At 35.7% G+C, this 26692-nt stretch overlaps 5 protein-coding genes and 1 pseudogene across 5 annotated transcripts; 3 read left to right on the top strand and 3 right to left on the bottom strand.

Moving 5' to 3' along the window:
* On the bottom strand, positions 1-1509 carry LOC110231035 (uncharacterized protein At4g02000-like). The gene has a single exon (XM_021035711.1). The coding sequence runs from the start codon at positions 1383-1385 to the stop codon at positions 567-569; it is 819 nt and encodes a 272-aa protein (XP_020891370.1). The 5' UTR covers positions 1386-1509; the 3' UTR covers positions 1-566.
* A 1495-nt stretch (positions 1510-3004) lies between these two features.
* LOC9301619 (alcohol dehydrogenase-like 7) lies at positions 3005-7969 on the top strand. The gene is made up of 9 exons (XM_021035702.1): positions 3005-3322; positions 3411-3547; positions 4354-4400; positions 6399-6727; positions 6807-6889; positions 6988-7063; positions 7181-7245; positions 7313-7408; positions 7518-7969. Exons 1-9 carry the CDS (start codon positions 3262-3264, stop codon positions 7794-7796), a joined length of 1173 nt encoding a protein of 390 aa, XP_020891361.1. The 5' UTR covers positions 3005-3261; the 3' UTR covers positions 7797-7969.
* A 3457-nt stretch (positions 7970-11426) lies between these two features.
* On the top strand, positions 11427-14164 carry LOC9301618 (ATP-dependent zinc metalloprotease FTSH 5, chloroplastic). Its single transcript, XM_021035550.1, has 5 exons — positions 11427-12897; positions 12975-13221; positions 13306-13489; positions 13580-13751; positions 13832-14164. Exons 1-5 carry the CDS (start codon positions 11617-11619, stop codon positions 14051-14053), a joined length of 2106 nt encoding a protein of 701 aa, XP_020891209.1. The 5' UTR covers positions 11427-11616; the 3' UTR covers positions 14054-14164.
* A 733-nt stretch (positions 14165-14897) lies between these two features.
* Positions 14898-15802, top strand: LOC9299879. Its single transcript, XM_002865497.2, has one exon. It carries the CDS (start codon positions 15258-15260, stop codon positions 15582-15584), a length of 327 nt encoding a protein of 108 aa, XP_002865543.1. The 5' UTR covers positions 14898-15257; the 3' UTR covers positions 15585-15802.
* On the bottom strand, positions 15769-17877 carry LOC9299878 (ubiquitin-like protein 5). The gene is made up of 2 exons (XM_002863756.2): positions 17535-17877; positions 15769-16030 (listed from the first exon to the last, which is right to left on the bottom strand). The coding sequence occupies exon 1, from the start codon at positions 17754-17756 to the stop codon at positions 17535-17537; it is 222 nt and encodes a 73-aa protein (XP_002863802.1). The 5' UTR covers positions 17757-17877; the 3' UTR covers positions 15769-16030.
* Positions 17878-23591: 5714 nt separating this feature from the next.
* Positions 23592-25223, bottom strand: LOC110230356 (annotated as a pseudogene).
* Between the last annotated feature and the right edge of the window lie 1469 nt (positions 25224-26692).

The following is a 26692-nucleotide window of genomic DNA, read 5'->3' as shown; positions in this document are numbered from 1 at the left end:
AACATCTTTATTACTTATCTTACAATCGATGATTCTTTCATCAACATCATAAAAACAAACTGAAATAGTCTTTTTCCACAATAAGGCTAACCCACCACCAATACCCAAAGGAGAAACACACTTAACATAATCATAATCCAATTGGGCTTCTACATCTCGGACGATATCATCGGGATTCTTCGTTTCGATCAGAAAGAGTAAGTCCGGGGAATAAGTTGCCTTAATTCCCTTGAGGCGTCGAACTAGCAAGGACCCTTTCAAGCCCCGGCAGTTCCAAAAGGATGTATTAATCGCAGCTCCGGTGGCTTTTAGCCCACCATGCCTTCACAATTAGGAGTTTGTGGAGGTCTTCCATTGTTGCTTGTTCCCTGTTTTGTTGTACCCGCATTCACCAAGAACCAGTTGTGCATCTCCAGTACTTCGGATTGCTTGCTGTTCTGTTTTGCGTAGCATTGTTGAGTGTCATTGGTAGCATATGCTTGACACATTTCGCAGCAGATCAGGGGAACATATGGGTAGTGCTCTGTTGCTGAGGATGACTCTGTCTTTCTCTTCTTAGATGCTGACTAATTTCCACCTTCTTCCTCTTTTGTTGCAGCAGTTCTGTTCATTGGTTCCTCTGTCTCATCTGGCAAGTTCCCATCTGGGCCGTCTGGACCGTAGTTAGGATCATCATCATCATCATCATCATCATCATCCGCCGGTGGAGGAAGAGGCGCATTGATTCCCTGAGGGCATTCAAACGCATCATGAGTTAGCATTCCACACTTTGAGCAGAAATTTCGGAGTTTCTCGTATCGAAACTTGAGCACGCAGGTCTCTCCACCAAATTGAAATTGTCTTTGAAAACGCAGAGGAGTGTCAACATTCCTTAGTAGACGAACACGGACATAGTCGACCATGATATCATTGTCTTCACCGAAGTCAGTTTCGATGAAGTGTCCGAGGTGTTGTCCTATGAAAGTGATCATTCGTTGTGTGAGGAAACAGAGTGGGATTCCCCTAATTTGAACCCAGAAGGGTATATGCTTCAGATCTTCATCCATCTGGTTTGGATTCCATTGTCGGAGTACACACATCCAGTCATTGAATGACCAAGGCCCTCGTCGCAGAATCGAGGACATTGATTCTTCAGACTGAAATAGGAATTGAATTTTCCTATTCTCCAGAATCTGGCTTGTCACTTCTTCACTAACCCCCCATAGACATGGCAGGGCACTGAGCATTGCTCGCAGATTTTGTTTCCTCGGGTTAACCGGTTTCACAATCATACTGAAACGGGTCTCATTGATCGCCTCTTCACACAAATCCACAGGGAGATTGATTGTTGCATCTTCAATTCCCAAAGCAATCTCTTGCAATTGTCTCCGGATGTTATCCGCCATTATCAATATGAACAAAGGAAAGGAATCGTTTTCACTCTGATCAACCCAAGTTTCCCAGAGACATTCGCAGAGTTTATATAGATTTGCAAAAGGATCGGTTGTGGAAGTTGCAACCGTATTACAATTATCATCCCCTGAAGAAACCGCCGGTAACCGGCGACAACCGCTCACTGAAGAGAAGAAGAGAAAAGGAACATGTGTAATCGCCTCTGAAATCGCCTCTCTCTCATGATTTTTAATCAACCATTTTCGCCTATGATTATGCATAGTATAATGTTTAGTTATATATATTAAATCGATTTTACTAATTTTTCTCGTCTTAACTAAACTACAAAAAAAACATCGCAAATTTCTATAATGTTTTCTACGAAAACTTTGGTTGGAAAATTTTCTTACACTTACGAAATTTGGACGAAAAGTAGAAGTAGAAAGAAATTTGTGCCATTAGAAAGTAGTTTAAAATTACTTACAAATTTTCTAGGACACTTATATCCCTAAAAACTTAGGTGGAAAATAATAGAAATTCGGTTGGAAAATATTGATATTTCGGACGATAGAAATTTCTATGAAAACTTTCGACCATTTTCCTACGAAAAAGTATGTAAATTAATTGTAGGAAAATTATTATTATTTTAAGGAATTAAGGATATGTAAAATATTTCAAATATTGTAATGGTAATTTTGTTGATTTTTAATAGTTTTATAATTTATTAACTTATTTTAAAAAATTCCTACTCACTAAGATATTATTGTTCTATTTAATTTTCTTTCAAAAAGTTAATTAGTTAGTGTAACTCTACACTTTTTCTTTATTAAAGATGCGTTCAACAATTTGTATGTCATCAAATGTCAAATTTGGGTTTTACAACTCCTATAATAGACTAATATTTTTACCTACGACTTAATATATGAAATCACGAAAAAAAACAAATAAGAGAGCATTAGTGGGATTCGAACTCAGACTAAAAGGCGCAGAACAGTTTTTGCCATTTCAGCTAAAGAATTTGCTTATTTTTTAATAAAAAACAAAAACTTTTGTATATTTTATGGCCACTGTCTTACCGCATCGGCCTTTGAATGGTGCAATGAAAATTGGAAGTTATAGAGTTAGCGTTTATTGTGGATTTGAATGTTAGAGGTGAAAAAATGTCGATTGTTGGTATGGAACATGTAAATACCATCAATAAAAAACTTGAGTGTTGCAGGAAATACTACACGTCATGAAATTATTCATAGAATTGTTTATATTACATATAGGTAAATCTGATAAATTGATCAATAAATATAGGAATATATATCAATATCCATGGTGATATAGTCTAGCTACCAAAGAAAAAAACAATAAATTTTTTTTTTTATCAATAATAAGATAATATATATTCACTCCGTTTGACCAAGAATACCGTTTTAAAGTTTTATTTTTGTTTCACAAAGATGGTCGTTTTGTATTTTCATAAAAATTTATTTTTAACCATTTTTTTAATTTATTAAGAAAAGAGATAATTTTGTTTAATGTATTGATAAGAGATATAATATAAAATTTAATAACTTTTTAATATGTGTGAAAAATATAAAATAATACTTTTTATAAAACAGACGAATATTGTATATATATTTGAAAAATTATGAAAATCTCAATTATGTAAACCTCATCTAGTTGGTGTGTATATAGGAAGTTTCAAATGCACCGAACGCAGATAGACACAAAATACAGAAATAAGTTTTATAATAGTAATTAAAAACGACAAATATACTAGTAATCTAAATTAGTCTATATACAGAGAGAGATAACACACTTATAGAGAGAAGCTCTTACAAATTGGGACTCTCAAAAAAAAAAAAAACACACCAAAGAAAAAAGAGATAGAGATTTGAGATGGAAAACGGAAACTCCTCCGGCGACAACAAGTCTTCACGTAAGCCGATCCGATGCAAAGGTTAGTGAAGAGAAAAGTTTCTCAAAATTCATTAAGTATCTTATCGTTGACTATAACTAATGGCGTTGACTTTATGTTTCTATGGCAGCGGCGGTTAGTAGGAAGGCCGGAGAGCCGTTGGTGATGGAAGAAATCATGGTGGCGCCGCCGCAGCCTTACGAGGTTCGGATCCGAATCATCTGCACCGCGCTATGTCACAGTGACGTCACTTTCTGGAAACTCCAAGTAGTGTACTCTTTCTTCTTCTCTTCTTCGTTTTAGGCTTTTTACACAAAACTGGTTTTAATATTTTACGTAACATCCGTCTGAAACCGATATGTTTTCTTGTCGTGATATATTTATCGAAGACACAAAACATTGACTTATGATTAATTCTTTATTTTCTACGTGAGTTTCTGAATTCAATATACTCCAAATGTTCTTGGTTAAAGAAACGAAACAGACACTAATGTTCAATATTGCCAGGCATTTTTTTGTTTTTTTGCTAATTACTGACATAGACATAAAACTAAGATAGATATTTTATTATTTTATGTAATCGGATCTACTTATTTTTAATTTGTAGTTGTTGATACTGAACAGTCAGATTTATAAGTTATAGCATTTAGACTTTGCAAAACTGGTTTAATATTCAACGATTTTAGATAAGGTCCAACATTATTTCTTAACGTGACACAAAGTTTGACCCAATTGGTTCACGGATTGACCAAAAGATACTTAACAAATCTGAACTTATGTCTAATTTTTGATTTGCAACGTTAGTTCTTTTCTTTTGGTACTCAGTACTCACAAAGTCACACTATTTTAAAAAACGAAAAAATATTCTTGGTAAAAGAAACAAAACAGACTCCAATGTCCAATATTGCCAGGCATTTGTTTTGTCTTTTTGCCAATTACTGACATTACTTATATAAACCAAGATAGATATTTTCATATTTATTATATGAAATCTGATTTTATATTTTATAATTTTTTTTGTGGTCGTTGATACTGAACAGTCAGATTTACAAAATTTTGTCATGTTTCCGCAGGTTCCTCCAGCCTGCTTTCCGAGGATTCTTGGCCATGAGGCAATAGGGTTAGTCTACGTCTCATCCTCTAACCTTTTTCTTTTTTATTTATTCAATATATTCAATATTTTGCACAAAAGAGATTATATTTGTAAATTGTAACGTTAGGCTGCAAATTAATTAGCTTTTATAAATCCGAAACCGCAGAAATTAAATTGAAACCAAACGGTAAATTAAAGTAAAATGGTCAGTACTCCTATGTAGGCTCAAAATTAGAAAAATAAAAGAAAGTAGAGGAAAAAAAATTATCCTGATATGGAGAAAAAGAAAGATGGTAGATATAGCCAAAAAAATGTTTCAAGTTGTGCAAAGTTTTATTTTTTGGAATTTTTACCGTTGAACCCACTAATCAACATTTTTACACCATCACTAGGGTAAACTAGTAACGAACACTAAGTGGTCGAGCCATTGGACTATAAAATCCCTTGCCAGTTAGTTCTATCTTTTTTTTTTTTTTTTTTTTTTTTGGGTATGATTCTATCTTTCTCTCTGTTTTTGTGAAAAAAACAGTTTTTTCCTCTATCCTTTTTCGTAGAGCTAATTTTCAATGACATCCGGTTAGTAGATCCTCATTTCAAACCTCACGTGGGAGGTTACACAACAAATGGGTTTGTTGGACTTTTTTAGTCGGCTAACGTTATGAGATTTTCATTGAATAAGTTAGATGTATAGAGACTAGAGACATCCATTATTGTTAGTCAATCAACACAAACATATATATATTTATGACAGTTTTTATCCCTGTTCAAAAACGCGGGCGCTTAGCCGCTCCTCGGGACACAACCGCCGCGATTATGTCCTAATCGGACTAATTAATCATTAACCGATTTTTGGACCGCCTAACAAATCTCGGCGGTTGTGTCCCGAGGGTTTGTGTACTACATCTACATTAATTTAAATACTACATTTATATACTAATTGACTATTTTGTATTAGACACACAAAAAAAGAGTTTCCTCAAGATCAATTTTGCCAAAATTAATTTTTTGTTGACAATTATTTTAATATTTATATACATAGCATAATATATTTACTTTTTAACATTACATTAAACACATTAATGCATAAAACATATATTTATTTAATTTTAACATTAAATAAAATAAAACAATGCATAAAACTAATCCCCGATTAATCCCGATTTTCCGCCTAGGCGCTAGGCCCAGCTCGAGCGCCCGACTAACGCCTAACGATTTTTTGAACAAGGGTTTTTATAGGGATTTATGTTCATTAACTAATTATAGATGTCTATGTAAATGTTAGCAAGTAGAATACTAGAATGAATGATTCGAAAAATTATTCAAAGAAAAAAAAAATAACCATCCAAACCAAATTACGTGTACGTTTTTATGTGGTTCAGTTCTAATAAAACTGACCAACCCAAAACCAAAGAAAATTGTAACGAAGCAAACCAAAAACTCATAAAGTGGAAATTAAAAAAGTCAAATCGGAATCAAAAGACAAAACAAAATGTCTACTTTTCTGTTGGCTCGCCTAAAATTGAAATAAAAATAAAAAGAACGATATTGGAGCAAAAAAATTGAAGGAGAGAAAGGAATTTATCGTAGGAGTTCACATGAAAATTATCTTAACAACAATTTATTCAAAAAAAAAAATGTATATTTGGGGAGAAGGAGAAGGACACCACCGAAGACACTTTGCACCCAGAAGTACTCTTTCATCATTTTCTTGAATTGACCTTTTTATAAATTACTTATTAAATTTTTTTTGAAATGTGATTTTTTGTTACTTTTTGAAACTTACGTTATACAAACTGGTTAACAACTTTTTTTTTGTTTTAATTTTTTTATAGTATATTCTAACTTTTAATATCAAACCATTTTTCTATAGCAACTTACACACCACTACACCAGCATAAAGAATATTGCAAGATATCTAAATCAATAAAAAATCATAATAAATCCTAATAAATCCAAACTTACACTTCAAAGCGTTTTTAAAAACACAACTACAAATATTAATGTAAGTGAAATTTGATTATGCAGAGTAGTAGAAAGTGTGGGTGAAAATGTGAAGGAAGTGGTAGAAGGAGATACCGTGCTACCAACGTTCATGCCTGACTGTGGTGAATGTGTTGATTGCAAATCTCAAAAAAGCAATTTATGTAGTAAATTCCCCTTCAAGGTATCGCCTTGGATGCCAAGATACGAAAATTCCAGCAGATTCACCGATCTCAATGGCCAAACTCTCTTTCATTTCTTGAACGTCTCCAGCTTCAGCGAATACACCGTTCTTGATGTCGCTAACATTGTTAAGATCGATTCTTCGATTCCTCCTAGTCGTGCTTGTCTCCTCAGCTGTGGAGTCTCCACCGGTAAATCACTAATATTGAAAAGGAAATTATTCAAGTTTGTTACTCTTTGATTTTGATGAGTTAAAGGATAATGTTTTAGGTGTTGGTGCTGCTTGGGAGACCGCCAAAGTTGAACAAGGATCAACCGTTGTGATTTTCGGACTTGGTTCTATCGGATTAGCGGTAAACTTACAATTTCTAGTAATGATCATGTAAAAATCAATCGTCTTGAATATTATGAGTTGTTTAAATGGGTTAGGGTTTGGATATTATGTTTCTAGGTTGCAGAGGGTGCAAGACTTTGTGGTGCCTCTAGAATCATTGGTGTGGATATAAACCCTGCCAAATTCCAAGTTGGTTGGTTAATGAATTTCTTTATTCAATAGTTATTTTGCATAAATCTCTATACCTTGTATATTTTTCTATATATTAAAAATGAATTATATAATTGTTTTGAACATCAACTTTTTGCAGGCCAGAATTTTGGAATTACCGAGTTTGTAAACTCTATGACATGCGAGAAAAAGAGTGTTAGCGAGGTAATTGCACTAATATATACGTCAGTCGAAAAAGATAAACATATAACTTTTATACTTTTGTGTTTAGGTGATCAATGAGATGACTGGTGGGGGAGCAGACTATTGTTTCGAGTGTGTTGGAAGTAGCTCTTTGGTTCAAGAAGCTTATGCTTGTTGCAGACAGGTATTGTTGCATTGATCTCTACCTAAAACCAAAGTAGAGCTAGATTTCGAAATACAACAAATAAGTAGGAAAACATTTGACGGTTTTTATTGGTACAATCAACGTTTAGGGATGGGGAAAGACGATAACTTTAGGGGTGGACAAGCCGGGTTCACAAATATGTTTAGACTCCTTTGATGTTCTTCACCATGGGAAGATTCTGATGGGTTCATTGTTTGGAGGTTTGAAGGCTAAAACACACATTCCTCTTCTTCTAAAACGCTATTTGAGCAATGAGCTTGAATTGGATAAGTTTGTGACACATGAAATGAAATTCGAGGAGATCAATGACGCATTCCAGCTACTTCTTGAAGGGAAATGCATCAGGTGTGTCTTGTGGATGGGCTAAGTGAATTGACTTATTTTATCTTTCCATCTTTTGCATCAATTTCATATGTTTCATGTAAAACTATTTTTATTGGTTTGTAATCAAAACAAGCAAATGCCAAAGCGCAAGCAAAATAAAATGTTAATGGATTGTAATGAAAATAAGCAAAGGACAAGAAAATTTTTATTCATCTATTGGTATTGTAATTTGTACCTTATTTTATTGCCAAATTACCATGTTAGTGTCAAAGAACATTTTTGAAATACCACATTACAAATGTTTCACCGAACGCTTGAATCTCTTGATCTTGAGCCCTCTATTCCGCAAGTACTCCCAGTCTTTCCAACATCTTCATTACCAATTTTATCGTTGACTTCTATGGTACCAACAATATAAAGATTTGATAATTAATTCTTTTTTTTTTTGTCGTCTAGATTTATTATTAATTGCAAATTATGAGAACTGTTACATAGACGATTCTACAACTGACAATTCCTTCCGACCCTTACTAGATCCACGACAGACTACACTTCCTTCTTCATAATCTTGATGAATACCTTCAATGATCCACGACCTGGCGACACTTCCTTCTCTGCGTAGAATCCTGGCGAACGGCTATAATTGTACATCGCTGGAGATCTCCTGCACACTTGCCTCCATTAATATGCAAATTTGTTAATAAATCGCAATATCTGGGACTCGAACCCCAGACCTCTTGGTGTATAAGCATTAATCAACCCTTGGTCAACCAATGGGCCAAGGGAGCTTCCACGATTTGATAATTAATTCAAAATTCACTTAAATATGTAATAGTTAAAAAGTATTATCTTCATAATCTACAAAACCTCGTAACCAATTACGAGTGCAAAGTAAATCTTGTACATTCTTTGGAAGTAAATGGTTTATATATGGAGACCTAATCTAATTTACTATAATTGTTTGATTCAATTCTTATCTACATTCCTTTCTTTTCGTTCATTTTTTTTGTCATTTTCATTAAAATTAAAGATAAAAGGTATGTAAACATATCTCGTGCAAATAAATGAAATTAAATAATTTCCTTATTTTCTTCGGATTTCATAATCTTGAGTTTGTTTAAAGCAATGGTGGCGGATAAATTTTACAGTGAGCTTAGGTTATTCTCTAAACCTTTATTAATTGTGTTTGTTTTGTTCTAAAAATGCTAACAAATGCTAACTCGGATCTGTTTTTTTTTTTTTTTTAGGTATGACCAGAGACTTGGCTATGAAATCAGTTGCGATGTTCATAGCAAGTCCGATGTCTGTGGATTCTATTTATGTGTTGTCTCTGCAAATCACCATTTTAAACTTTTGCTAAAAAGAATAGAATCCTATGTTGATTCAATTGGTCATTTCTTGGTAAGTTGTTTTTCTGATAATTGAGTTTATTTTTATAATTGAAGTTCTATCTTGTAATTAAGCTTTATATGTAGGAGAATGTTGAAGACAATGAGTTTGAAACTTACAGAAGGAGGACATATATTCCGGATGATTCTGGTATTTCTCACCATTTGGTGAATGATGTGAAACGCATAGATGGCCGTGCTGTTGAAATCAAAGACTTACTCGAGTATGTGGAGAAGGATGAGTTGTCTTCTTTCTATGACAAGTTTTTTAAGGATGAAAGAAGTAGACATGGGATAGTGGTGTCTATCTCAAATGAGGATTGAGTTTGGATTGAGCCATGTACTCTTTTAGTTATTTTGGATTGAGCCATGTACTCTTCTAGTTATTTTGGGTTGACCAATATTTTGTTTTGATTATTTTCTGATGAAGAAATTGTATGACATCGGAATTAGAGTAAGATTGATAATCTTGTAGTTATCATCTTGGTGTTGACTAATATTCTGTTTTGCTCATTGACATTGGAAATTAGACTGATTGACCAATAATTTTGTTTTGGTTATTTTGTGATGAAACATGGAAGAAATTGTATGACATTGAAATTAGACTTCGATTGATAAATAAAAAGTAATTGTAATTATTGGACATTACTAGGTTTTAAACAAGCTTCAACACCACCACAATTACACCTGTAAAAATCATCAAAGTTTATGGCTTTTAATTTTTTTTTGTGAATTCATCACTTATTTTGTAATTAAACCCACGGTTCACTCTTCTTCTCATTCTATAGACAAACTCTCTATCTAGATTAATATCTCCTAGATTCGTGATTCTCCTAATCAAGGCGTCCGCATAGATTGTCAACTCATATCCTCTTCTAGCTGATTTACCAATCATATCGAGTCCTTGTATTGATCTTCCTTGCTAAAAGTATTCAAATATCCCTTTAAGGAACATTGCTGATGGGTTAACATGTTGAAGACAGAATAGCTTGAACGCTGTTACTCCTGGCTTTTTCTCTCTTGGAGAGAACAAATCGAATATGTTTACTTCTCTAAGATATAGTGGATCGTTGAGCCCTCTATTCCGCAAGTACTCCCCGTCTTTCCAACATCTTCAATACCAATTTTATCGTTGACTTCTATGGTACCAACAATATAAAGATTTGATAATTAATTCAAAATTCACTTAAATATGTAATAGTTAAAGAGTATTACCTTCATAATCTACAAAACATCGTAACAATTACGAGTGCAAAGTAAATCTTGTACATTCTTTGGAAGTAAATGGTTTGTATATGGAGACCTAATCTAATTTACTATAATTGTTTGATTCAATTCTTATCTACATTCCTTTCTTTTCGTTCATTTTTTTTTTGTCATTTTCATTAAAATTAAAGATAAAAGGTATGTAAACATATCTCGTGCAAATAAATAAAATTAAATAATTTCCTTATTTTCTTCGGATTTCATTACTCTTTAGGCTATAGAGTATCAATTGCCTGCCAAGAAGTAGAGCATGGCGAGGGGATGTTAAAGTTGGGGCAACATCAATGGAAAAGTGGTTGACTATGGTGGGATATCCATAAGTCCTGACCATCCGAGAATAGTCAGTGTTTTGTGTCAATGGCCTTCTTTACTTTGGACGATACGTACAGTTGGTGAATCGAGCTTGATCGTCTTTAGTTTCGTTATTGAAAAGTTTTGCTTCATTACAATCCCAGAGTGAAGAAACGAAAATCACAAACAGCATCTGTTCTAGCTCTAACACAACATCAAAAACATATTACGAATTTGAAATTGGAATTCAAAATCTAACGGCTTCATACAATTAAATTGCCTAAAACGAATGGGTACGAACACATTGAAGAAAATAATATACGAATTTTGAATTCTTAATTTCAAAATTGTTATATTACTGTGTTTCAATTTGTACATAGACATATTGAAGAAAATCGACTCGAAGTTTTAGTCTTTCGACGCACATATTGTTTCCAATTCCTGGAATTTGATTTAGTTTCTTAGAAATATATGCATTTCCCAATAATATAGAAATCTTATAATATATGACATTCTATTAGCAATTACATGATACATTTTTTTTTTTTTTGGCAGTCATGCTCAAACCTTAAACTGAAACTGAAACATACCGTCTGGTTTACACTAATGGTCCAACATGAAGTTATACACAACACTAAAAAAGCCCACAGTGTTTGAAGCAGCCCAATAAGGAGTTTTCTCCTATTATTTGAGACTCTTGCGTATCCGCTAGTATCACGACTGGATATGTGATAACACACGTAGACGAACCTCAAGCAATCACTCAAACTCATGACTTCTCTTTAATCCTCCTCCAAAAAATCTCAATTTGCAGAGAAGAAGAAGAAACAAAAACCTCCTTCAAACTCAATTCAAAGATCCTTCCTTTTTCACCGCTTTCTTCTTCAAAATCTAATTTTGATTCTTCAGAGAGCTTCAATGGCGGCCACATCTTCAAACCCATTACTACTTTCTTCAAATTTCCTCGGTTCTCAAATCATAATCTCAGCTCCAACACCAAAAACCACCACAAAGTCTCTTCCTTTCTCAGTCATCTCTCGAAGAAGATACCAATCGGAGAAGCTAATGAAATCTTTGCCATCGCAAGCTGCGTTAGCGGCTCTGTTGTTCTCATCTACGTCTCCACAAGCTTTAGCAGTTAACGAACCGGTTCAGCCGCCAGCTCCGACCGTTACTGTTGAAGCTCAATCACCAAATCTGTCGACGTTTGGTCAAAACGTTTTGATGACAGCACCGAATCCACAAGCTCAGTCATCGGATCTTCCTGATGGAACGCAGTGGCGATACAGTGAGTTTCTAAATGCGGTGAAGAAAGGTAAAGTTGAGAGAGTGAAATTTAGTAAAGATGGTTCTGTTCTTCAGCTAACAGCTGTTGATAATCGTCGTGCTACTGTTATTGTTCCCAATGATCCGGATTTGATTGATATCTTGGCGATGAATGGTGTCGATATATCGGTTTCGGAAGGAGAATCTGGAAATGGGTTGTTTGATTTCATTGGTAATTTGCTTTTTCCGTTGCTTGCTTTTGGAGGGTTGTTTTATCTCTTTAGGGGAGGTCAAGGAGGTGCTGGTGGTCCTGGAGGTTTAGGAGGTCCTATGGATTTTGGTAGGTCGAAATCGAAGTTTCAGGAAGTGCCGGAAACTGGGGTAACGTTTGGGGATGTTGCTGGAGCTGATCAAGCTAAGCTTGAGTTACAAGAAGTTGTTGATTTCTTGAAGAATCCTGATAAGTATACTGCTTTAGGTGCTAAGATTCCTAAAGGTTGTTTGTTGGTTGGTCCACCGGGTACGGGGAAGACACTTTTGGCTAGAGCTGTGGCTGGAGAAGCTGGAGTGCCGTTCTTTTCGTGTGCTGCTTCGGAGTTTGTGGAGCTTTTTGTTGGTGTGGGTGCTTCTAGAGTTAGGGATTTGTTTGAGAAGGCGAAGTCGAAAGCTCCTTGTATTGTGTTTATTGATGAGATTGATGCTGTGGGTAGGCAAAGAGGAGCTGGGATGGGTGGTGGGAATGATGAGAGAGAACAGACGATTAATCAGCTTTTGACTGAGATGGATGGGTTTTCTGGTAATTCCGGTGTCATTGTGTTGGCTGCGACCAATAGACCGGATGTTCTTGATTCCGCACTGTTGCGTCCTGGTAGATTTGACAGGCAAGTCACAGTGGATAGGCCTGATGTAGCTGGAAGAGTCAAGATCCTGCAGGTTTACTTTCTTTCCATGATTGGTTATGCTAAACAATGGAGAAATATGATGAGTAATGTTGTGTTGGTTTATTGCAGGTGCATTCTAGAGGGAAGGCTATTGGGAAGGATGTGGATTATGAGAAAGTTGCGAGGAGAACTCCGGGTTTCACTGGTGCTGATTTGCAGAACCTGATGAATGAAGCTGCGATTCTTGCGGCTAGACGTGAGCTTAAGGAGATAAGCAAGGATGAAATATCCGATGCTCTTGAGAGGATCATTGCTGGCCCTGAGAAGAAGAATGCTGTTGTCTCTGAGGAGAAGAAAAGACTTGTTGCTTATCATGGTTAGATACTACTGATCCAAGCTTCTCCATTTTCTTTTTTGCTAGTGTTGTCCACTCACTGTTCAATAAAATTGGAATCTGCAGAGGCTGGGCATGCTTTAGTTGGTGCACTTATGCCGGAGTACGATCCAGTGGCCAAGATATCGATTATTCCACGTGGTCAAGCTGGTGGGCTCACCTTTTTCGCCCCTAGCGAAGAGAGACTTGAGTCTGGATTGTATAGCAGAAGCTACCTTGAGAATCAAATGGCTGTTGCACTTGGTGGCAGGTTTGTTGACAACCGAATTGCGCTGGTTTTCTATTTACAAGATTAGACTCCAAGTGTTAAACAATCTTTATTATGTTTCGCCTATGGTAGGGTTGCAGAAGAGGTGATCTTTGGAGACGAGAATGTAACAACCGGAGCATCAAACGATTTCATGCAGGTGTCACGAGTGGCTCGCCAAATGGTTGAGAGATTCGGGTTCAGCAAAAAGATTGGACAAGTGGCAGTTGGTGGAGCAGGAGGAAACCCTTTCTTGGGTCAAAGTGTAATATATCTAAACTCGATACATGTTTTGTATCAATGTTTTCATCTCTCAAAACATGTTTTGTTTATGTTTGTTTGCAGATGTCATCGCAGAAGGATTACTCGATGGCAACAGCGGATGTGGTTGATGCAGAAGTGAGAGAGCTCGTGGAGAAGGCGTACGTGAGGGCGAAAGAGATCATAACAACACAAATTGATATCCTACACAAGCTTGCGCAGCTCCTAATTGAGAAAGAAACTGTGGATGGAGAAGAGTTCATGAGCCTTTTCATTGACGGACAAGCTGAGTTGTATGTTTCTTAAGTAAAAAAGTAAAAGATCGGTTTGTAAAATACATTTAGCTTCAATCTATACATACTGTATGTTAATAATATACATTGACATGTTCAGAGACAGTTTATTTTTCTTGTTTAACTTTGGTGCCCCAAAATACCATCATGTTGCCGCTGTCATCATTTCTTCCTCTTTGTTGTCAAAGCCAGAGCCGGACTTGAGCACATGGTGATGAAATATTCTAATGGGTCCCATTTTAGAAGGGCTCTACGTAAATATTTTTTTAGTTATACATATATATAAATTGTTGTAAATATGAGAAAAAAATAACAAGTTTGATGAATAATTTTTGAAAAAAACCCATAAAAAAATTAGTTTTCATAAGATTTAAGTTATTACTATTTTTTTAAAGAATATAATTGTAATATGGTTTTTTAAATAATAGTTTTGTTTAAATTGATTATTTTTACTTTATAATTTTAAATATTATAAAAATTATGATGTTATTTTTTTCTTAATTCTACTGGGACCCCAAAATTCATTGATCCGGCTCTGATCAAAGCACAACTCGCTGAAAACAGTACGACCACCTACACGTGATCCTAGGCAGAGTAATCCACTAACATCTTCACAAGAGTTTATGCTCATTTTACATATACAATTGATGTATGCCTTGTACCAGTCGCATACAACTTATGCTTATAGGCCTCGTACCAGTTACTAAACGTTCCTACAAAATGAACAAATTGATAACTTTAGAAATGCTCAAAATACATATCGTTAATCGCTAAAATGCGACAAAAACAGTGTAGATTTGTTGCAAGTGACTAGTGAGATACAGATTTTGCAATTGATTTCGTCGCAAAATATTTTGATCCACACTTGATAAAACAGTTGCTCTTTTTCATTATTTGATTTTTATTAATTGAAAAATATTAAACAACAACGATTCAAAAACTCATCGGAAGATGAAAGTGGATTAGAACTGTATGTCTGTATGACATGTAGTGGTTTCTCGATTGGCCAGACCAAGTCCACTTGGTTGTCGATCCTTGGAAACACGAGTTTTTGCCCACATCTCAAGCAAGATTCACTCTAAAGTATAATAAAACATATGCCCACTTGACGTGTTCGTCTTCTGATCATGGCACGTGGGAGGTAAGTAAACGTGTCTTGAAACCACTATTGATACAAATAGACAACCAACAGTGTCGACATCAAGACAAAAGTAATAATGGAAGAAGAGCACAAAAAAGAAGAAAGTAGAGATAAGTACGAGCCACAACAGCACCAGCCACCGTATATCTCACAGATGCAGCCGGTGACGCACGAAGCTTACGGAGGTGGCCTTTACGGTCATGACGACGAGAAAGATGCAAAGAATTTAGAGAAAGAGGCCAAGAATATAGAGAAAGAGCCTCGGCAGCATCACATACCGGCCAGCGAAACACAAAGCGCAGACGGACCTGATGAGGTAAAGACGTTGACGCCAAAGCACAAGCAACCAGCTTCTTCCGGTGATAGAGACGTTGACATCACTGGCCAGTCTTACATTCAATGAACAACTATAGTACTTTCTTGTGTTGAAATGTCTTTTGGGTTTCTTTCTTTCATTGTCTTTTCTTGACTTTTCTTAGAAGCAAGCAAGTTTTTTTTTTTTTTTTTCTGATTCACATCTAATCAAAACCGATATCCAAGCATTAGGGGTAATTCGGAAGATGAGAAACATTTGGAGAGAAAGCACATGAATACAACTTATATAGACTTTTATAGTACCAACATGGAGATTATAGGCCAACGTTGTACAAGCTGCAAAGTATTGCCAGAAACCAATCAGACAGTTTAGGAGGGTTTTAAAACCATTGGCAGTCAAATGTCATTGTTACCACATATTTGTAGTTATCAGGTTTTACAACATATGTCTTTTTTAGATGCCACATGGTTTAGATGAGTTTATGCAGGTATCCAAATCAACAACATTCCTTCAGCTCAGCTCCTTCGAATAGCCTGGAACAGATGAAACAAGCAAATAACGATTCAGCTGATAGAAAAATTGAATCAAAATCACATTGGACGATGCAAGAAAGAGCAGGGAACGAACATGAAAAGACATATCAGAGGTTCATTGACACTGACTATTGTCTACCTTAAGTTACCAAATGAGTAACATAAAAAACATGAATGGAATGTGTGACGACAGCTTTACGTTAATGTTTCGAGTTTTAATAGCAAACTACTATGGACTGAGACAAACAAAAAGTCTCAAATGATTAAGAAGCAGAAAACATGAGAGTTAAATTGCATATGGAAAGGCATAGAGAGGATATTTAGAATCTTATTTCAGCTATCAATCATGTTCCAGTAGAGACCAGGTAATGTATGAATGAGAGGAAAAAGAGGTCCGTGTCACTCTTAAGACCTTCCAATTACACAAAGGATTAGGAAAGACCCAAAAGACATTTCAGTAGAAGAAGAATGATCATAGAGAATCTATTCAACCAATCGATATCATTCCAAGCAAAACGTCCAGTTTTAGTGGACCAACTTTCTTCTTTGTACTAAAGAAGCCTAACCATATCTATCTATGATTTGGATGCTCTGAAACAATTTCAATAAAAACTTTGCACTCTGCTTTTCACAGGTCAGCGACTAACTACAACGTCTAAATTTTGCCAAAATTTCTGGAAAGTCATAACTTTAAGCTAACATATAGGCTACTCTATGGGGAAATAGACAGCAGAAATAGAGGATTTAATTCTATGGGGAAATCGAACACGAAACTCGACCTAACGCTTTTTATCAATCTAATTTGTGATGTACCAACCAATTTTCTTCTTTAAAGAAGCCAAACCATATATAGCTACGCTTTGGATACAGTGGAACAAAATCAAAAACCTTAAGAAGCTTCAGGTTTTTTATAACAATAGCTTTTGACGATTCCTACTAAAGCTTTAGAATTATACTTTTCACAGGTCTGCAACTAACTACAACCTCTAAATTTTGCTAAATTTTCCCAAAAACCTAAACTTTAAAGCCAACACATAGGTCAATTATTCACTTATGTCGTGTCTTAAGGGTTTAGTTACAACAAAATAACTTTAAGAGTGTGAGGTTTTGATGAAAAAGGGTTTTGGCTGTTCCAAAATTCCAACTTAAGCTTTGGATTCTCCTTTTTCACAGGTTGTGACTGACTACTAACTAAAATTTCCGAAAGAAATCAAAACTTTAAGCCAAAACATAGGTCTCAATTATCCGCTTAGGGCCTCTCTTAAGGGTTTAAATTACTACAAAATCAAACCCTAAAAAGCTTCAAACTTTTAAGAATAATGGCTTTCAAGGTTCCAAAATTCCAATCAAATCTCAAAATATTGCAATTCACAGGTCTGCAACTAACAACAACATCTCAATTTCAAACTTAAAGCCAAACACAAAAATTCTTTATCAATGAAATCGCATAACACAAAAACGAAAGATAGCCAAAGTAATCGCAAACGAAAGAGAGATGCAAAACCTAGTTGTAGTAAAGCTCAAGACCCATGCCGTCATGAATCTCATAGTCCTTGAGAGTGATATGATCCTTGTAGATGTTGTACCACTTCTGAATTCGGATCTTCTCCGCTCGTGTTCCGGTTTGTGCCGCAACAAGCTTCTTCAGATCACCGATTGTGTCATCTTCGTTACACTTAACCCTAACTTTTTTCCCTAGTCGATCGTTGAGCACCACCTCGATCATCTTCTTCGCTCTTTCTTCAATTACAAACCCTAGCCCCCAATTCTCTGTTCGTCCTAAAAAGTAAAGTAATGGAAGATTCTACGCGTTAAGGATCGTCGTGACTTTTATTTATATAGACTTTTTTTTTTTTTCCTTTTTTTAACGACTAGATTGCATTAATGTTAACTAGGCTTGGGAACCCATTCGGGTTCGGGTTAAATGGGTAATGAACTTATAGTCCATTCGGGTATTTCTAAAGATTCTGTTCTGGTCCGGTTTGGGTATCGTTGGATTCGGTTCGGTTTGGGTAATATGCATGAGAACCGAAAAAAATCCGAAAATTATGGGTCTCCATTGGGTTTGGATCTAAATGGGTAAAATTACCCATAAACTCGAAATATGACTCCAATACCCGAAGTTTTAAATCATTGTACATGCTCAAATGATCAAATGAAAAGAACAGAACATCAAACATGACATCTAAAGACTAAATCCAATCCAAAATCATAAAGATGACTACTTAAGAGTTAAGAGTAAATCCAATCCAAAATTTCATAAATCCGATTATTCAAAAATAAAAAACATAGAACAAGATAGGATTGTAGCCTTGTTGGAATCTTTCTCTCCAGACAAGATCCGGTGATGACTGATGACTTTGTTTTGAATCTTTCTCTCCTCACAAGAAAAAACAATCAAATGTCAATCTTTGTTACATAGTTTAAAGTTTAAAGTTTAAACAACGTATGAATATGATTACTTACCTTAATCATTCAAAACCATGGATGTGAAATTCATGTTCAAACTCTACATCACATTGACAAGTTAAAGAACAACAGATTATAATCAAACTTTGAAACTGTAATTGGTAAAAAGGAACTAAAAGAGAATTCAAGGGAAAAATTTACCTCAATCGTCATAACTCAAAAGGTAGGGCTATATGACTATATGACTATATAACTATATACATATATAAACAAATGTCTAAATCAGCTTCGAGTTTATGGGTACCCTAAATGGGTAACATGTATTCCCCGACCCGAACCGATACCCACGGGTAGACCAATACTCTACCCAATGAGGTAATTTCCTAATACCCTAACCCGTCCTAACCCGGTTTTTTTGGTCCGGGTATCGGTTCGGATATCGGGTCCGGTTTTTTTGCCCAGCCATAGTTAACAGTGATCCTCATGGAGGATGTTTACAATGAAAGAAGGTACATAAAAATAGGAGACAAAGTTGGTGTGATCACCCATAGGTTCCTTTGCTAGCCTATCAGCAGCCTGGTTGTTGTGTCTTCTTGTCCATTGAAATTTTGTAGCTTCAAACTTTGCCTTCCAGAAATTAATCTCTCGAATCCAATTGTGAACTCTAAAATTGCAATCCTTCCATGTGACCAATTTTTGGATTGTATTATTATCTCCTTCAAAGATGACTCTCATATTTCCTTGTGCCCATGTGTGCTGCATTGCCATTACCAAGCTTTGTAGTTCTGCTTCTAAAACCGATGAAACATGAAGATCCCTGCTAATACCCGCTCTTATAAAGAAACCATCCGAATCACGCACTATCCATCCTGCTTGTGAATCATTTCCATTTTGAACAAACTTGAAGTCATAATTGCACTTAATGAAACTTTCATGTGGTCGATGCCATTGCGACCGTCTTGCATGGTTCCGAATTCTTCCATGTTCATTGTTATTAATGGAATCCTCGTGCCAGCATGTCACCCATTCTCTTGCTTCATCAATTGCCTTAATGGTATCTTGTTGCCATGTACTATCCAAATCTTGATAGAGAAGTTGATTTCTGCTCTTCCAAATCCTCCATAGAGAAGTTGATTTCTACTCTTCCAAATCCTCCATAGAGAAGTTGATTTTGCTCTTCCAAATCCTCCATAGAGTCCATAGTGGTATCTGGCGGTCTAGCAGAGATAACTCCTTATTATTGTAGCACTCAATGATTCCGTTGATCTTAGTCGTAAGACATTTTGCCGAATTACACATGATCTGCCTTAGGTGTCGATTTTCCCTCCAAATATCCTGACTATGATCACAATCAAAAAACAAATGGTCAGTGGTTTCTTCCTCTCTGTGACATCTTTTGCAGGTCGTGTCCGTTGCTATTCCTCATCTAGCAAGCTCGACTTTCGTGGCTAACGCTTTTGATAACATTCGCCATAGGAAGTGTTGTAGCTTAGGCGCTGTTTTCATTTTCCAAATGGCATCCTTCATCACTTGAGAGCCTGGTGGTGGTTGGATCTCTTCTTGATACTCTGGTAAATGAGAAGCCAGCCAATAACCAGATATCACCGTATAAATTCCTGAATCGTTATAGTACCAACCTAGCATGTCCGGAGCTTCCATTGGACTCAATCTGATCGAATTTATGAGCTGTATATCCTCTTCCATAATGATATTTTGTAACAGCTCCATGTTCCATCCTGGTTGGCCCACTTTCATTAAATCTCTAACACAAACCACATTTGAGTCTATACCCTCGATGCATCTTGGTGGTCTTGGCGGGTGAGTAGGAAGCCATGGATCAAGCCAAGCATTGGTGCTTCTTCCATTACCAATAAGATATCTCATTCCTTTCCTTAATAAATCTCTACCCTCAAGAGATTTTGTAATAGATTTATTTAATTCTGGGCGTTCGGATCGGTTCTTTCGGGTTCAGAATTTTTAGAACTAGAATTCTAGATTTCGTTCGGGTATTTAAAAACTTTGGTTCGGATTCGATTCGGTACATTTCGAATTCTAGTTTAGGTACTGGTACTTCCATGTAAAATCCGAAAATTATACAAATACTTTCGGATACCGGTTCCGAACTACTACAATATACCTGAACATACTTGTTACTAACCAAATATACCATAAAACCCGTAAATCTGTAACAAAAAAACTTGAAGTAAAACCAAAGCATGACATAACAAAAGTTTAAAGTTCCATACGTTCAAACCAAAACGCAACATCCACAACATCCAAATAAAACCATCCAAATCAACATCCAAAGCATCTAAAATGAAAGAAAGAAGTTCAAATCCAAAGCAAGACCTAAAAACATTGTTCAAAATCAAATTCAAAGCATCCAAATTAAAGAAAGAAGTTCAAATCCAAAGCCATGATCCAAACTCCATGACTTGTTCCTGTTACATAAAAACCAAATAAGATTAGTTGAAAAATGAAAAACCATGATAAACATTAAGCTATAAACCAAGTATGATATCAATTACGAAATGATCAATGATTCATAAGTTTAGTATATTAACATTAAACCATAAACCAAGTTCAAAAGTAAAAGAAAACAAAATGGAGTGATGAAGTTACCTTGCAGTTGTTTATGATGTTACTTGATTAGTCTTCTAGTCCAAGTTGCCTTCAGTTTAAAACTCTGAAAAAGAGTTCAATCAACATCCAAGCCGGTTTAAAACTTTAAAGAATTCTCAAACAACATATAAAACCAAAACTAGTAAACCACAAAGATAAACAAGAAGTTGGTCTTGGATGTTGTACAACTTGTCTTTAGCCTCCATCTCGTCAAATGCCAACTTAAACTTGATTGCTCTTGTTAACATCAAGTATGTAGAATTCTATCTTGTTTTGACATCTAAAGGCAAGCTCTCCCTTTGTCATCTTACCTGTCACAACCTTCTACTCAAATGAGTCACATCTAGAAGTAGATGACCTCACATATAACATTCCATTGCGGATGGCTTTCACATGAACACCTAATTTCTACAACCTTCCTTCACAATCAAGGTTATGATATGAGCATAACACCTCATGTGTATAAAATCTCCATTTAACACCAAAGAATTAGCTCTCCGTGGCTGTAAAGCCCTTTGAAACTTCCTGAGTGCACTAGTATTGGCAGTTGCATTGTCGACTGTGATGGTGAATATCCTCTCTATTCCCCATTCAGGCAGACACTCAAGTAGAACCCTTGATATTGTAGCTCCCTTGTGATCCGTGATGTACTTAAACCTAATGATAAACTTTCTTAAACGCCAATACTCATCAATGAAATGCACAGTGATTACCATGTAACTAGCACCTGTAGCTTGAGCAGTCCAAATGTCAGTTGTAAGAGATACTCTACGCTTATTAGCTGAAACCAAATCCTTCAGAGATGCTTTTCTGGCCATATTCATCAGAAAAATATCTCTGGTAGTTGTCCTTTCAGTAAATCAAAATTATAAATCAGACAACAGGTAAGGGTTTATTAAGCACCATTCTTGAACTCTAACGCGCAACTAAAATCAACTACCTCTCGTCTGCATTGATTAACTACGCCTAATAATTGGATTCCCAACTCTCGTCTATAAATTCCTAAAATTAAACAAGCATTAAAGTCCAGGTTTGATTGTACATAAAAGTATCTAACCCAACTCTCATATGAGAATAATACTTTTGCTCACCTAAGATTATTTCAGGAAATAAGCGCACTCTCGTGTTTAACCCATTATCCTATAAGCTATATTCTAGGTGATCAATCTAGAACTAGTGATTAAATCAAATCCAGGTGAAAAACTATAAAATTATCCTACCAATTGTTAAACTTAGCAATTCATCAATACATGAAAACCTCTAAATCTACAGGTGAATTAGTCAGACATGAAAAAAAAACACAAATCATTATCTGAATAAATTGCATTAAAGAAGTTAAAAGATAGAGTAAAGGAGTTCTGAATCTTCTCTAAAGGAGTCTGATTCTTCTCTCCAAATTAATACAAAACCTCTCTCCCAAAAGTAATTAGGTCTAAACAATGACCTTAAAATTCAATAATTTAGTCTAGAGGGTTTTATGTAAAAAAACCCTTCAACTCGTCCATTTTTGCAACTTTACCCTTCATCTCCAGAAAATGCAGATTAATCCTACGAAGTCCAAAATAATACGCAATATAACCCTTATTCGCTACCGTCAAGTTCGTAAAATTTTGACAATTAATATATCAAATCGAAGCCCTCGCGATGAATATACGTATAAGGGTTATAACCCTTATTCGCTACCGTCAACTCAACCTTTAGAATTTTCAAAATCTAATGTATGTGACCGGAAAAAACATTTACAATATACGTATAAGGGTTATATTGCACATTATTTTGGACTTCGTATGATTACTCTGCATTTTTCGGAGATAGAGGGTAAAGTTGCAAAAATGAGCGAGTTTGAGGGTTGTTTTGCACTAAATAAAAATATTGGGGCAAATATGCAATTCTTCAAGACTTGGTAAAAACTCGTGTGATCTTTCTGGACGCAATGCGTGTCAAGCGACACCAAGTAGTGTCGATCGACACCAACACCTTTCGAACGCTCCAAGTTTCTCTTCTCAGCTGTAATGCTCGAAATACTCCTATTTTGCACCAAAGTCCGCCAAAATATGCATGTACCTGTAAAGACTCGAAAAACACACAAAAAAAAACTAAAAATACTCTAAAATCACTAACTATATAATGGTTAAAAACGGTAAAAACCATAATATATCACTAAGAAAAAAAAAAGATTTATTCATTAAAAGACAAATATAGACTAGATAGTGGGTTGTTGACATCATCTCCTCCAATGATTCTTATTTGGCTCCGAATGGATAAAACATATCGGACAGAGCGGATCAAGCGGATCAAGCGTACCAAGCAGAACAAAAACGGATCAAGCAGATCTGACGGTACAAAAGCGGATCAAGTGGATCTTGCGATTTAAAATAAAGGTATGAATGGTAAAAACGGATCAAATATTGGATATCATATTATATAATATTCAATTATGATTTAATTTATAAATATAGTAAATATATTTATTGTAATAACTATTAAAATATTTTTTAAAAATTACTTCAAATATAACATCAAAAACAGATTAATATCTAGTATTCCGATTTTTCCATAACATATATGCGATAGTTTCTCTGATGTTTTCCATAAGATCGCCATCAACTACCTTTGCAGCTTCTATATCCCCTAGATCAGTATCAAAATTTGTGTCTGTGATCTCTATCTCTCGCATTACTTCTGCAAAATTGTCATCTGAAAAATTAGAAATTTCGATAAAATAAGGTAGTCCCATTGTAGTCATTACCAGTCTCTTTTGCACATGAGTATTATATCTAGGAAATTCACAAAGAATCCTCCATTTTTTCTTCCAAACTCCAAATGTCCTCTCAATGACAGAACGTAATAATGCATGACACCGATTAAACAGTTCCTGCTTATTCCTAGGAGGAGGACCATTTTCGAATTGTGACATATGATACCAAATAAATTTGTTTCGTGAAGATCTATATGGAGCAAGAACACCTTGTTTGTTTGGTTATCCAGAATCAACTACATAAGATTTTTCTGTTGGAGGCAAAGAAAATTCAGAACTACTATCTTGTGCGATCATGAGAACTGTTGTACCGTGACAAGATCATGGTGTTCCATTCTAAACATATATGAACAACATATTCAAATCACATATTGCCATGATGTTGAATGATGTTCTACCATGTCGATCCCAATACATTCCTTGTTATTCGGGTTTCACCTTAACGCAGACATGAACTCTATCCATTGCTCCAACAAATCCACTAAAATATGGCCAATATCTTCGATCTAGTTGCAATCGTTCAGGAATTCGACGTAGTTCTTGCCTTGTTGGAGTCTTGATATAATCACAAGCAAGTAACTCAGTCGCTGTAAGGACCTCAAATTTTTTTCTCTTTATTGTCTCTTGATTTTGTCCAAATCGTAATCTCACATCTCTTTGAACTTTATTGTGACCACATACCCGTAGAAACATTGCCACACTCTCTTCAATGCTTACATTCGATGTTGGTTGTAAACCATAATTTATTTGTAATGTTTCACATAATGTTCTGAAACAACTAAGAGATATTCGTAATAACTGTAGACAAGCAACATCATCTTCTTGTAGACGAAGCCAAATATTGTGCCAACCCAAACCGCCATCTGTTTGGATGGTCCTCTTTGAAAATACTGATTGGAGTAACTCAATGCTTGTTGAATTATCAACTTTTCAAATATAATTACTCGTTTTTCAAATTCCACAACTCAATTCTTTCCTTGTAACTTAGAAACTGGACTCCTCATTTCCTTCCCCAAATGTTGAATAATCCCCCTATTTTTCGTGTTCGTGGTATTTGCTCTGTTGAAAAATTATGAACTGGTGTTTCTTCAGGATCTTTATGTTGAGTGGTTTCATCTTGAGTTCCTAGTGAAAGTCCACGTTGAACATTTGCTGGAGGAGCCCATTGTGAAGAATTTCGTGAAGTGCCCCAATGTGAAACATTTGCTGATGAGCCCCATTCTTGATCAGTTGATAATGTACTCCACTGTGGAACAACTGGTGGTGAGCTCCATTACGGAACATTTGATGGTGAACTCCAGCTTGGACCATTTGATGATGAACCCCATTGTTGCCCATTTGGAGGTGTTCCCCAGTTTGGCATAGGTTGTTGTGTTCTCCATTCTGAAGCAAATGGTGAATTACGCCATTCTGAAGCAAATGGTGAATTACGCCATTGATGGCGAAATCCATTGCTGAACAGTTGATGATGAGCCCCATTGTGGAGCATTTGGTGGTGTGCCCTATTTCTGAGCATTTGGTGGTGTGCCCCATTGTTGAAAACTTGGTGATGAAATCCATTGTGGCCCATTTGGTGGTGTAACCCATTGTGGAGCATTTGGTGGAGCCCCATATCGTGGAGCATTTGGCGGTGCACCCCATTGACCACCTGAAGTTTGACCCCACGAATTACCACCAGAATATGGACTGTCGTAAGGAAAACCACCAGGCATTGGATTGCCATAAGGAAAACAAGCAGAACTTGGACTCTCATAATGATGCCCGTGTTTAAGCGCTTTCCCACACGTTCATCATCCCATGTATATCCTGACAGAGCTTGTAAAAATTATATTTTATCTTTGAAAGGTTTGTCAGATCTAGCAATAAAATACTTACGCCAAAATTCGTCTTTTCTAAATGCCTTAATGCATTCCCAATAATATTTTGTGTTGGTTGGAAGATCCATTGCTTCAAATATCTTCACAGCTAGATCACACGTCGAAATCCTCTTCGTCAAATGGAGTTGGGCGTAAACTTTGGCGTTGAAACTCACGAAAAACAGTCATAGTATCTGTTAGCGTTATCTCAAAAGACTATTTTCTTTGACTTCCTCGTGAACCACTTGCAATAGAGACACGTGAATATCCGCCATATCTTTGTGAAGTAATTCCACGTCTTTCACGACTTCGTTGTTGAACTCTAGAAGCAGAAATTTGGATTGGATCAGATGATGGAGAATTCTGGCGCGTATATTCATGTGTAAACTCAGTTGAAGGACGTGTATTATCGTCAATGTTAACGTGATACACCTCCTCGTTTTCTTGTGTCTCTGGAACTTGAATTTTTGGCATTTCATCACCATATGTTTCTGAGTATGTATGACCTTCGTTATTACTTGTGCCTTTGTTCATAAGTGCTTCTCTTCACTGGTTTACAGAGTATTGAGATTGCGATTTGATATTATATAATGTGAAACAACGTTGCATCACATCCCAAAGTTGTGGCAGTGGTTGTTGAAATGCGTGTATAATCTTACATACCTGTTATTAACAAAATTTAAAATATATAGGTAAAGTTTTTGTACGTAAAATTTAGTAATCATATTTAGGTAATAAAAAATATCATCAATACTTACTTGTTGATCTTTCAACTCTGAAGTACTTGCAGTTATCTGATGTGTGACAGGATCAACCGTGATGCCCATTTTATCCATAAGATGTACATACTTCTTGTACTTTTTTCCAACTGATCAAGCTTTTCTTTGAAGAACCGATAGTTTATATTGAGATTGAACTTCTCGCCAATTTTTTCAACCAAATACTCTTTACCAAGGGTTTTAGGGTCTTTTATACGGTAATTATTCATGGCAACTACTTTATCGTATAACTCAAGAA

Source organism: Arabidopsis lyrata (genome assembly GCF_000004255.2).
Source record: "Arabidopsis lyrata subsp. lyrata unplaced genomic scaffold ARALYscaffold_8, whole genome shotgun sequence".
Lineage (NCBI taxonomy): Eukaryota > Viridiplantae > Streptophyta > Magnoliopsida > Brassicales > Brassicaceae > Arabidopsis > Arabidopsis lyrata.
Note: the sequence above shows the minus strand (reverse complement) of the source record. Positions and strands in the feature narration are given on the sequence as shown.

Coding starts and splice junctions, on each gene's coding strand:
- LOC9299879 (XM_002865497.2), top strand. CDS start 15,258: ATGGAAGAAGAGCACAAAAAAGAAGAAAGTAGAGATAAGTACGAGCCA.
- LOC110231035 (XM_021035711.1), bottom strand. CDS start 1,385: ATGGCGGATAACATCCGGAGACAATTGCAAGAGATTGCTTTGGGAATT.
- LOC9299878 (XM_002863756.2), bottom strand. CDS start 17,756: ATGATCGAGGTGGTGCTCAACGATCGACTAGGGAAAAAAGTTAGGGTT.
- LOC9301619 (XM_021035702.1), top strand. CDS start 3,262: ATGGAAAACGGAAACTCCTCCGGCGACAACAAGTCTTCACGTAAGCCG. Junction 6,890..6,987: donor TTGGTTCTATCGGATTAGCG/GTAAACTTACAA, acceptor TTATGTTTCTAG/GTTGCAGAGGGTGCAAGACT. Junction 7,409..7,517: donor CTTATGCTTGTTGCAGACAG/GTATTGTTGCAT, acceptor ATCAACGTTTAG/GGATGGGGAAAGACGATAAC.
- LOC9301618 (XM_021035550.1), top strand. CDS start 11,617: ATGGCGGCCACATCTTCAAACCCATTACTACTTTCTTCAAATTTCCTC. Junction 12,898..12,974: donor GAAGAGTCAAGATCCTGCAG/GTTTACTTTCTT, acceptor GGTTTATTGCAG/GTGCATTCTAGAGGGAAGGC. Junction 13,490..13,579: donor GCTGTTGCACTTGGTGGCAG/GTTTGTTGACAA, acceptor CGCCTATGGTAG/GGTTGCAGAAGAGGTGATCT.